General features: G+C 32.2%; 1 protein-coding gene across 1 annotated transcript; it reads left to right on the plus strand.

Moving 5' to 3' along the window:
* Positions 1-1,172: 1,172 nt before the first annotated feature.
* LOC139486260 (guanine nucleotide-binding protein G(q) subunit alpha-like) lies at positions 1,173-12,795 on the plus strand. Its single transcript, XM_071271047.1, has 7 exons — positions 1,173-1,306; positions 3,689-5,163; positions 6,050-6,178; positions 7,211-7,340; positions 8,242-8,395; positions 11,337-11,444; positions 12,189-12,795. Exons 2-7 carry the CDS (start codon positions 4,925-4,927, stop codon positions 12,287-12,289), a joined length of 861 nt encoding a protein of 286 aa, XP_071127148.1. The 5' UTR covers positions 1,173-1,306; positions 3,689-4,924; the 3' UTR covers positions 12,290-12,795.
* The last annotated feature ends 15 nt before the right edge of the window (positions 12,796-12,810 follow it).

The following is a 12,810-nucleotide window of genomic DNA, read 5'->3' on the forward strand; positions in this document are numbered from 1 at the left end:
CTAAACAGACATAATACATAAAATAGTCGAAATATCGATATAAATGGCATATATCAGGCATTTTTGGCTTTGGTTTAGCTTGTTAAGGTACTAAATGTGCAAAACGTATTTTTAAGTATATTTTTGAACTTAATTTGCATATATTATCTAAACACTATTTGACAAAACCGTTCGGAATTCCAGGTTCTCGATTGTTTTCATCTTCGCATTTTCATTTGCCTATTTATTTTTTGTAATCGAGAATCACGAAAAAAATTCTTTAATGTAGACAAAATGCGAATGAGATGAAATGTTTATCGTTTAATTCAGACCAATAAAAAATGTTTGTGCAGAAGGTGTAAAACTACCAGATCATAGTATGTCACATCCGGTTGCATACGAAAAATATTCCCTTGAATTTGTTAGTTGTAGTAAAGTAATCCTACATTGTATTGCAGTAAAAGAAAAGGATATCTTGGGTTTTTCAAAGCAGCACGTGCTTTATAAAATATTTTGAAAACTTGAGGTTACATGGTTACTTATGCTTGTACACTGGAAAAAAGGGTAAACATTTGATAAGTTAATTTTCAGTGATGGTAATTATCTATATGCAATGAAATGCTATGTTCTTTTTTTTTTTTGTAGTACTGGACACTATAAAACTTATCTTATGTCAAGTATTTCTTTTTTTGAAACACAGATAAATTCTGAACATTTTTTGTGAAGTGCAAATCTAAAAACGACTCCTAGGGGGAAACAATGTTGGTATTACACTATAAGATCTTTATGATAATGAATAGACTGTTTGATTTTGAAGATCGGTAATACAACATGGAAAATTTGGGGTCTTTTATGGCTGACCATGCGGTATGGGCTTTGCTCATAGTTGAAGGGGTACAGTGACCTATAGTTAATAATTTCTGTGTCATTTTGTCTCTTGTGAAGAGTTGTCTCATTGGCAATCATACCACATTTTCTTTTGTGTGTGTTGAAAAATTGAACCATTTCTTATCAAACTGTAGTCTAAAATGAGATTTGATTTATGTGAATTTTCAACAACAAAAAATTGATATGAACTGACGTTATTATTTTTATGTAGCATTGCCCTTACACGTTTAACATGTACAATCACCTAATAATTATGTTGAGTCACTACACTGGTGCTCCAAAGTAGGAGAATGTTTTTGATTATTGTAGTAATACCTTACAACCATTAAAAGGATGTTTTGCTTTAGAAATAAACAAAAGAAAGTAAATAAACAAATTGAGAAACGAATACAGAAGGACAAAGACGACTTTAAGAAAGAGATCAAAGTTCTTTTGTTAGGTAAGTTTAGACATTATATTCAAATAAAGGTAGATTCTTTATTGATGTACAAATGCCATTTCATTCAAAATCGATTTACCTGTCGGTAAAGGTAAATAGTTGTAGTTTGATAAAAATAGAATAATCGATCCGCTAGGACTACACTATTGTAAATAAAAGAAACAACAGAAACAAACACTTTTGGTAATTCTAATGATATTTGTATCTTTTGTCTCCATATTGTTTAAAGTTTTGACTTATTTGAAAATCTGTAATAATGTTTAGATCAACATTGATAAATTTCTTTTAATGACTACATTCACGGTAGGTGTAGTTGACTTTTTGGATCGTGATTTTTATCGAGTGAATTATTTAAGTTGTGTTGACTGTGATTATGATTTTCGTGTGATTATGATGCAGATATGAACAAACATAACTCTTTCTCTTGTACAACATGATACCGAAACAGTTAGAAATTAATATCAAAGCAATTTCATTATATTTGATAAAAAGTCATTATCAGCCACACATTATTTGAAATTATTTAATGTGATCTAACATTATTTACATTACAAGTAAAAAAATTCAAAGAAATTGATTTTTCATAATTTATATGTCCCTACGTTTCAGACTGTTTACAGAAATACTTGTATTTTGTTAAATTCGTCATTTGGTGATTAAATCATATTCTATATCATTTGTTTTTCAAGAGCAGTTTTTTGTTGTGTTTTTTTTTTATATATCTTTTCAAAATTTAAATACAGTATTTTTGAAACAAAAACGAAAAATACACACTTGACCTAAACATTTAGTTCAAACGACTTTGACAAAAGTTTATGTAATTAAGCAGATATTTTCTCGGTCGTCTTGAACGTGCATAACATATAACTGGACGCTAATTGTTAACTGTATTATCTATCCCGCCATGGAACACTGAACACATATAATTATTGTAAAGATGAACTTGATCTAGCACATGCAACATTGTGTCGTATAGTTAAAACACACCATGATAGTTCGATAAGATAATTTATTTATAACTTTATACAGTCATTTTGGGGTCTTGTATAGCTTACTGAGCGAAATTAACTTTACCCATTGTTAAATTATAAACGGTGACAATTAGTTATTAATTTCTGTGGCATTTGGTCTCTTGTAGGTTTCATTTCTGTAAATATAGATAATAAAATTTTGAATAGGACTCCCCTTGTGGCTAAAACTGTTACACTTTCAATTTGCAGTTACGTGAAAAATTATATCCTAGAATGGAAAGTTGATATACACTATTATTTTATTCAAAGGTCAAAAACATAGGACTTTGTTGATTATATTTACAACCTTTATATGCCCTGAACTCGTTACACTTGTTACAGTGGTAAAATTATACTAAAGTTATGAACTACCCCTACTTCTACTTTTCGCCTACATCAGAATTCATTTTTTTCACTGCAATAGTATATACTGTTAACAGTCCCGAGGTATGTCTCTATGAGATAAAACATAGAGATCATAATTAGGAACCAGTATATCAACGAATCAAATTATCTACTAACGGATGAAAGGAGAAGGTCGGCCGTTAAAGGCTAGTGTTGGCTTCAAATTTTAAGTACATCTAATAAAATATTTTTGACATTTTCAAAACACTAAATTGTCTACTTCGTTCGGGTTAATTTGTTTATGCACACTATTTGAACTGATATAGTCATTGAAGACCATCAGTTTCAAGTTTCAATATGAGAAATCTATCAAATACGTCATATAACGTCACTTTCAGATAGTTTTTATATAAATAATCATAAAAAATTATTGATATTATCACAATTGTAGCATTTTTATGCTAATTATAAGACGGCTTTAGTCTAACATGAAAGTGGCCACATTCGTGTTCAGTTTATATATGGTATGTATAATGATCAAATACAACATGTATTTAAATATATAAAATGAACACAAGTGGGGCTACTTTCATTTTAGACAAAAGCCGTCAAATAATTAGCACAAAAAATATCAGTAACTTTTGCATGCATAACAGAAGGTAAGTACTTGGTGAAAGTGCATTGTGTTGCCAAACACAGCCCACATTTATGAAGCTTAAGTATTCTTCTTTCCAATAAATAAACAAATTGTAAAAATATTATATGTTGGGGTCAAACAAGGAGTCTTACCGTGCCTGCTCCTTTTGTGCAGCAAAAATATATCTCTAATCTCGAAAAAGAGTGGAGTGATAAACCAAAAATGACTAACCCAAACTATAAAGTTGACCTACTAAGAACCAGCTATTTAATATGTACATGTATCTTCAAGAAGGGTTTTCTAAACAAGAATTGCATCGGAAATATTTATTTTCAAAATGTGACTTTAAACTGCTATGGAGGTGCTATTAAGCAATATTTTATATTAAAGGAACAGATCAGAGTGGTAAAAGCACTCTTTTACGGATGTTGAGGGTTGTCCATGGAGACGGATACTCTGACAATGAGAAGAGCATTTTTATTGTACACATCTACAACCAGGTAGTCAATGCAATTCAGGAATTAGTTGATGAAATGGATCTGCAAAATTGTCATTACAAGTCCCCTACAAATGAGGTAAAATCTAAATAGCTAGTAAAATAGTTTTATTATTACTTTGATCATGACAGTGCTGTTCTTTTGATCTATTTCAACAAATCGTATTATCTTGAAATTGTTTTTATGCCCCACCTACGATAGTAGAGGGGCATTATGTTTTCTGGTCTGTGCCTCCGTTCGTTCGTCCGTTCGTTCGTTCATCCGACTTCAGGTTAAAGTTTTTGGTCAAGGTAGTTTTTGATGAAGTTGAAGTCCAATCCACTTGAAACTTAGTACACATGTTCCCCATGATATGATCTTTCTAATTTTAATGCCAAATTATAGTTTTGACCCCGATTTCATGGTCAACTGAACATAGAAAATGAAAGTGCGAAGTTCAGGTTAAAGTTTTTGGTCAAGGTAGTTTTTGATGAAGTTAAAGTCACAACTACTTGAAACTTACTACACATGTTCCCTATGATATGATCTTTCTAATTTCAATTCCAAATTAAAGTTTTGGCCCAAATTTCACGGTCCACTGAACATGGAAAATTATAGTGCGAATGGGGCATTCGTGTACTATGGACACATTCTTGTTTTTTATAGATCGATCAAGAGAAACAGAAAGAGTCAATCTCAACCCTTAAACTTGACAAAATTAAAAAAATCAACAACTTGTTAATTGCAAATATTAATCGGTAAAAGAGGGACGAAAGATACCAGAGAGACGTTCAAACTCGTAAATCGAAAATAAACTTCTTTTTTTATATTGACAACGTCATGGCTAAAATAGAAAAAGACAAGCAAAAGTACTGGTACCAAAACACAACATAGTAAAAGAAAGACAACATGAACTCAACCAAATACTGAAAGTGATCTCAGGTGCTCCGGAGGTTGTGCAGATCCTGCTTTATATGTGGCACCCGTCATGTTGTTAATGTTAGTACAAACCGGTTATTTGGTAGGTCAAATTAGTGAAAAGGGAACGGGATTGTAGTCACGAAAAACGAAAATATCCACTATCATCTGTGAAACTTATATTCCAAAACGATCATCCAACTCGGGATTGCATCCTTAAAATTAACAAAAGATGATTCACCATTTGGAATTTTGTAAAAATGATATTTGTTATATAATTTTAATTGGCCATATAAAATTTATTTTGTTGATGTTGGAAAATGCAAGAAAGTTAAAACAAAAGAATTATACTAGCAACCAAACAGTTAACCAGGACGATATGGATACAATAAAAAGTTTGTGGGCAGATCCTGGAATGAGAAAATGTTACAAGGAATGTAAAGAATGCCAGCTAACAGATTCACAGCGTTAGTAAGTAATGTGCTGTTCTTAAACTATTTTATTTTCAAATTAATTATCAGTTTCTGTGAATTTGATCTGTTAGCCTCGAGACTTTTAATTAAGACTTCAAATATAATTGTATGAAACAAAAGTTGAAACTGTGGTTCAAACAAAATATCATTCTTTTTTGTAGTTAGCAAAACGTGCAAAGTATGTTTTGTTGTTGTTTAAACGAATATGTTCGTTACGCGAACGCGTTGGTGTTCATAGACTACAAATAAGGAACGATCGTAGCACAATACTAATTTGTTCTGAATTATTTTCTTTTAATTGTAATTTGCTTTTTCATATTTTGTATTGTTGCCCTATAGTTATCAAAAGTACCAGGATTATAATTTTATACGCCAGACGCGCGTTTTGTCTACATAAGACTCATCAGTGACGCTGAGATCAAAATAGTTAAAAAGCCAAATAAATACAAAGTTGAAGAGCATTATGTGACTTTCATATGTATTTATGTACTTGCAATAAATCTGGGATATAACCGTCTGTCCACATGTTTTTTTTTAATTTGTATCTTAGTGAAAAAAAAGCAGAACGTCTGAGTTCCTGTGATTTGCTTGATGTTGTTTTAAGTAAAATAAAATTGAGAAAGGAAATAAGGAAAGTGTCAAAGCGACAACAACTCGACCATAGAGTAGATAACAGCCGAAGGCCACCAATTGGTCTTAAATGTAGCGAGAAACTCACGCACCCGGAGGCGTCCATTCAGCTGGCCCCTTAAAAAAATATGTATACTAGTACATTGATAATGGATGTCATACTAAACTCCGAATTATACACAAGAAACTAAGTGTTTTCATTGTCATTTAATCAAGTCGTTAAAAATATTTAATTATTAACTATATGATTTCAGCTTTATAGATCACATCGACCGAATAACAGAATCTAACTATATACCCACTTTATATGATATACTGCAATGCACTATTAATTCTTGTGGAATAACAGAACATTCTTATAATATTGATGGTCATTTACTAAGGTAAGTAGTTACAGTGTGCGTTTCGTCCTTTTTGTGCGTTTTGGAATTTTGGGTCCTCAATGCTCTTCAACTTTGTACTTGTTTGGCTTTATAACTATTTTGATCTGAGCGTCACTCATGAGTCGTATGTAGATGAAACGAGCGTTTGGCGTATTAATTTAAATCCTGGTACCTATGATTACTATTGATATCAGTTTCATTCTGTTATATTTTGTTGATACAAGATTCTTCGACAAAGATGACACAAACTAATGTTCTGTGTATGCAAACCTGTATACCGTTTTTAAACCATTCAACCATTTTTAGCCAAACTTTATATCACATGTTTTATCGAAGAATGTATTGTGTATAGTAATATTTTAGTACGTTAGTTTTAATTGTTTTAGTATACGTGTTATATTTTTAAAGCGTCTCATAAGTCATTTATTTGGCTGGTACCAATATTTTATTTGTAATATTTAATTTTTAATTGCATTTTATGTAATTATATATTTATTGTGTTTTATATTGGTATGTGACACTATAATGAATTATTCTGATTCTGATTCTGATTCTTAAAACAATACTACACTGTAGCTACAAAAAAAAATCGATCAAATAAATATACCCAAAAAAAATACGAGGTCGTCAACCTTTCATATCATTGCCAGAGAAGAAGTTATACATTGTCTTCAGTCTTAATAAAAATAATAACTGTAGGAACAACAATTACAATATCAAATTGTAAATCAGCCACACATTCAAATATAACAAAAACATCACATGGTTTATATCTGGGAAAGCATAAAGTTATATTCTATCTTTTCAATTTAAGCTAAATGTTTCTTACTATCTGATTATCGTAGATACTTTTGTTGATTGGTTTAGACAATTCGAAACATAGTTAATATCTTTTGATCCCGTAAAGGTCGGAATTGAACTCTCTATTTTAGCTATTAGATTTTGCCTGGTTACCGACCATGCATATCAGTATAAGTAACACGTAACCGAAATTCCTGAAATCTTGTAAACACATATGTGATTATTTTACAGATTTATTGATATACGAGGCGCAAGGACAGAGAGACGTAAATGGATTCATTATTTTGACAATATGTCAGTCCTAATGTTTATCGTAGCTCTCAGCGATTATAATAAAATCGAATCATACAGTGATGATGAAGTAGGTATTTTTATTTTCACCTTTTTGCAACCACTGAAACAGTATTTATAAAGATAAAAAGAAGATGTAGTATGAGTGTTATTGAGACAACTCTCCACTCAAGTCACAACTTGTAAAAGTTAACCATTATAGGTCAAAGTACCATCTTCAACATGGAGCCTTGGCTCACACTAAACGGCAAGCTATAAAGGGCGAATGACTAGACTAAGTGTAAAACCATTCAAACGGGAAAACCAACGGTCTAATCTACATAAAAAAGAAACGAGAAACACTCATGAACCGCTTCAGCAAACAAAAACAACTTTACATCAGATTTCTGACTTAGGACAGGTGCAAACAAATGCAGCGGGTTGAAACGATTTAATAGTTCCAAACTTCACCCTTATCTAAAAACAAGAGTGTAACATCACAACAAATAGCTATCAAATGTACCAGGGTTATAATTTTGTACGTCAGACGCGCGTTTCGTCTACATAAGACTCATCAGTGACGCTCATATCCACAAATCCAAAAAGTTGTGCTAAATACGGCTAAGGTAATATATGCCTGGGATATGAAAATCCTTAGTTTTTCCTTAAATTAAAAGAAAGACACACTATAACTTATTTATTTTAATGCAGAATTACATTTTTTTGTCAACCTGATTTCTGATGGAGTTTATGGTCTTAAACTTTGTTTGTTGTAGACTGATGATTTTCATTTCTTTGTATATTTGATATAGCATTGTCATTTATTTGCGAGTTTGTATGTCTATTTTGTATCTGCTTTTAATTTCATCCCCTCTAAAAGTACTGCAGATGTCAAAATGTCATGGTTCTGCCATCCTTGTTTATGAGAACTATTTGGTCATAGCTTTATTTTCGCAAATTGAAAGAAAAAATAATTTGCAATTCTGTTTCAGAATCGTCTAGATATAGCTAAATCATTGTTTAAGGCAATTATTGATTATCCATGGTTCCAGAACTGTGGAATAATGCTATTTTTTAGTAAAAAAGACATCATAGAAGAACAAATAATGCACACCAATTTGGTGGATTACTTTCCCGAGTTTAGAGGTGAGTTATTCTCGTGGGATTTTGTCTGATGCTTGGTCCGTTTCTGTGTGTGTTAGTTACATTGTAGTGTTGTGTCGTTGTTCTCCTCTTATATTTATGCGTTTCCCTCAGTTTTAGTTTGTTACCCCGATTTTGTTTTTTGTCCATGGATTTATGAGTTTGAACAGCGGTATACTACTGTTGCCTTTATTTATCAATGTCAATATCAAAGTATTTCGACAGTTTGCTCACAGTTTTCAATAAAATGATAAAATGTATTTATTTATTAACTATGATTTTTCAGTGCGAGATCTTCTATGGATGTTTTATATAAGATTACATAATGTGTTTGCTGTTTTTTATTTCATTTTAACAATTTGATCAGCTTATTTCTTTGGAGCGTTTTTAAAAATAATTATACAAATGGCATTATTGAGTAACGTGATTTTAATAGACTAACACAATATTATATACTGCTGTGAAAAAAGTCATAATTCGATTTGAGGAAAACAAATCCGGTTTCCAAACAAAACCCGAGGGTAACACATCAATAGTAAGAGGGAAACAACGAAACAACAGAGACACTGAAATGCAACGAAACAATCGCCAACGTCAACATAAACGGACTATTTAATAACAACTGGCGAACTGCTTTTTACTAGCAATTGTTTTTTTCAAAATAAGAAATATCGGTAACTTTGGTTACAACCCCCGATGTATAGAAGTTGAATTTGTGTTGTCCTGTGTGATAACAATAACAGAACCAAGAGATCCACATTTTTAACCGGATTTTTGTGACAAAAATGTCAGTTATTGATTTGGGGATGTACGGCGGGCGGGCGGGCGTGCGGCAATCAAATGTTGTCCGTGCATTAACTCATGAACCGTTCAATCAAAGCTTTTAAAATTTTAATATGTTGTTACTGACAACTAAATGAAGGTCAAGTTCAATAATGGCGATTTTGACTTTTACCGTTCAGGAGTTACTGTTCTTGAAAGATTGAAAAATGGAGTTTCCAGTCGTGTCCGTGCATTTACGCATGAACTGTTCTACCTAAGCTTCCCAAATTTTAATATGTTGTTACTGCTGACAAAATGGAGGTCAAGTTTAATAATGGCGATTTTGACTTTTACCGTTCAGGAGTTATGGTTCTTGAAAGATTGAAAAATGGAGTTTCCAGTCGTGTCCGTGCATTTACGCATGAACTGTTCTACCTAATCTTCCCAAATTTTAATATGTTGTTACTGATGACAAAATGGAGGTCAAGTTTAATAATGGCGATTTTGACTTTTACCGTTCAGGAGTTATGGTTCTTGAAAGATTGAAAAATGGTGTTTCCAGTCGTGTCCGTGCATTTACGCATGAACTGTTTTACCAAAGCTTCCTAAATTTTAATATGTTGTTACTGATGACAAAATAGAGGTCAAGTTCAATAATGACGATTTTGACTTTTACCGTTCAGGAGTTATGGTTCTTGAAAGATTGAAAAATGGTGTTTCCAGTCGTGTCCGTGCATTTACGCATGAACTGTTTTACCAAAGCTTCCTAAATTTTAATATGTTGTTACTGATGACAAAATAGAGGTCAAGTTCAATAATGACGATTTTGACTTTTACCGTTCAGGAGTTATGGTTCTCGAAAGATTGAAAAATGGTATTTCCAGTCGTGTCCGTGCATATTTTCTCATGAACCATTCAACCAAAGCGTTTGAAATTTTTATATGTTGTTACTGATGGCAAATTAGAGGTCAAGTTCAATAATGACGATTTTGACTTTTACCGTTCAGGAGTTATGGTTCTTGAAAGATTGTGAAATGGCGTTTCCATTCACGTGGTTGCATTTACTCTTGAACCATTCAATCTAAGCTTTTCAAATTTTAAGATGTTGATACTGATGACAAAATGGAGGTCAAATTTGATATTGACGATTTTCACTTTCACCATTCATCAGTAATGGTTCTTGTGATATTGCCAGGACACAAATAAATATTAATAAATCTAGTTTGCTGTCGTTGTGACAGCCTCTTGTTTGATAGTTGATGTCAAATTGTTTTGTCTGCACCAATATTTATTTCACGGCAATCGCATTTATTTTTGGAGTTGAACAGACTTTTTAGAAAGAAATACCGTGATATGACAAAGGAAAGTATTAATCCTAATTAAGTAAGATCCGAATCTATAACACCTTGCTGAAACTGGATTCAATCTCATAACTTCAGTGTTAACATGGTAGTGATCGTTGCACATGCACTACTTAAACCACACGAGCACCAATATAAATTGTACCTTTATATATTTTATTTCAGAATATCATCATTAGATACGCCGTTCTAAAATATATCACTCCATCACTATACAGTAACTATTCATAAAATTGAGAATGGAAATGGGGAATGTGTCAAAGAGACAACAATCCGACCATAAAGCAGACAACAGCCAAAGACCACCAATGGATCTTCAACGTGGCGAGAAACTCCCACACCCGGAGGCGTCCCTCAGCTGGCCCCTAAACAAATGTTTATACTAGTTCAGTGATAATGGACGTCATACTAAACTCCGAATTATACACAAGAAACTAAAAATAAAAATCATATAAGACTAACAAAGACCAGAGGCTCCTGCCTTGGGATAGAAAAAAAACTGGCGGGTTAAACAAGTTTTTTGATATCTCAATCCATACCTCTTGCCAATGTAGAAAAAACAAACGTACAACAATATGCACAGTAAAACTAAGTTTAAGAGAAGTCCGAGTCCAATGTCAGAATAGGTTACAAACGAAAATAAACGAAATGACAATAATACATGAATAACAAAAGGCTGGTAGAAGTAACTGACATGCCAACTCCAGAACTCAATTAATCTGATTGAAAGATAATGTTTTCATCATATGAATATCAAGCACAATCCCTCCCATTCATGCATACATAAGTACCCATTAAAATATTTGTTTTCTATTTTGTAGGACCTAAGAAAAATGCACATGAAGCAACTGAATTTATTATTAAGATGTTTGTAGAATTAAACACTGACCATGATCGTATCATCTATCCATACAGTGTTTGTTTATTAGGTAACTTATTACTTCGATGTGTATAAAAAAAATAATAAGTATATCGTAATCTTGATTTATTCATGTTTATCGTGACAGATTGCTAATACGTTTATTATTTTTGGGGGACGTGTTTTGCAACAAATAATCGCTATTCACATGGAAACAAATTGTGCCCCACTTCTTGCTGACTTTTTTCCTTTATTCATATGAGGCTGGCTTCCCGTTCCCCTTTACTGAATGTGACCTACAGAATATGAGTTGTTACTGAGTTGATAATAACATGAGCATGACGACGGGTGACATATGTTTAGCAGGGTATGCATAGTCTTCTGGAACCGCCCAGATCATTCCCAATTTTTGGTTGGGTTTATGTTGCTCAGTTTTTAGTTGTCTATGTTGTATTTTGTGTACTTTTGTTTGTCTGTTGATCTTTTTATGTTTTAGCCATGGCGTTGTCAGTTTTATTATTTACTTATGAGTTTAAATGTCCTTTTGGTGTCTTTTGCCTCTCTTTTTGATTTTTTTGTTTTTTATAAATGGCTGATTTAACCGTCTTTAAAAGAAACGCGAGAGATGTTAGTCGGTAACAAACTGAAAATTGAATGGCTAAAAATCGAAAATAGATGATCAAATACACAACAACAGTTCTTCCAAAATATCTCCTTTAACAGAAATTTGCACAATTAACATTTTGTCAAACATAATAGTTGAAATTGTCTTTGTTAACATTAATTACTAAATATGTTTTACTTTTCTTTACAGATGCAGAGAATGTTAGGTCTGTTTTAGCATCGGCTATTAAAGATATGGTTATGAATCAAAACTTAATGAAAAACACGATATCTACATGTTGTTGCTTTTGATAGTTTTTATTTGTGCTAAATAAACCTATCGAAAGTTTAAACTTAAAATTGAACTGAATTAAGATCAGTCTGCATATACAATCGAACTATCGACAGTGTTAATAATTGGTATACTCCTGCAAGTACAATAGAACTCTCGACAATTGTAACTTAAAAAGCGAATTGGATTAGGATACCCCTGCACGTACAATAATAGAACCATCGACAGTTATGTGTTAATTATAAGAATACTCCTGCATGTACAGCCGAACCCTCGACAATTGTAATTATTAGTATTCTCATGCATGGACAATCGAACTATCGACAGTCAATGATAAGTATACTCCTACATGAACAATAGAACTATGGCGAGTTGTAATTTAAAAGTGAACTCGATTAGGATACTTTTGTTTGTAAAATCGCTGGAGTAAATATTTATTTCGATTTTTCAATACACAATGTATGTACAGTGCACTGTTGTACAGCATTTCTTTCTCACCAATAAAGATATAATAAGACAGAAAAAAGGTCGTCGTGTATGA

The sequence above is a fragment of the Mytilus edulis genome, chromosome 8 (genome assembly GCF_963676685.1).
Source record: "Mytilus edulis chromosome 8, xbMytEdul2.2, whole genome shotgun sequence".
Classification (NCBI taxonomy): domain Eukaryota; kingdom Metazoa; phylum Mollusca; class Bivalvia; order Mytilida; family Mytilidae; genus Mytilus; species Mytilus edulis.

Excerpts from the sequence above, each read along its gene's own strand:
- LOC139486260 (XM_071271047.1), top strand. The coding sequence starts at position 4,925 with ATGATTCACCATTTGGAATTTTGTAAAAATGATATTTGTTATATAATT. Across the intron at positions 8,396-11,336 it reads TTACTTTCCCGAGTTTAGAG|GACCTAAGAAAAATGCACAT; the intron begins GTGAGTTATTCT and ends TCTATTTTGTAG. Across the intron at positions 11,445-12,188 it reads ATACAGTGTTTGTTTATTAG|ATGCAGAGAATGTTAGGTCT; the intron begins GTAACTTATTAC and ends TTTTCTTTACAG.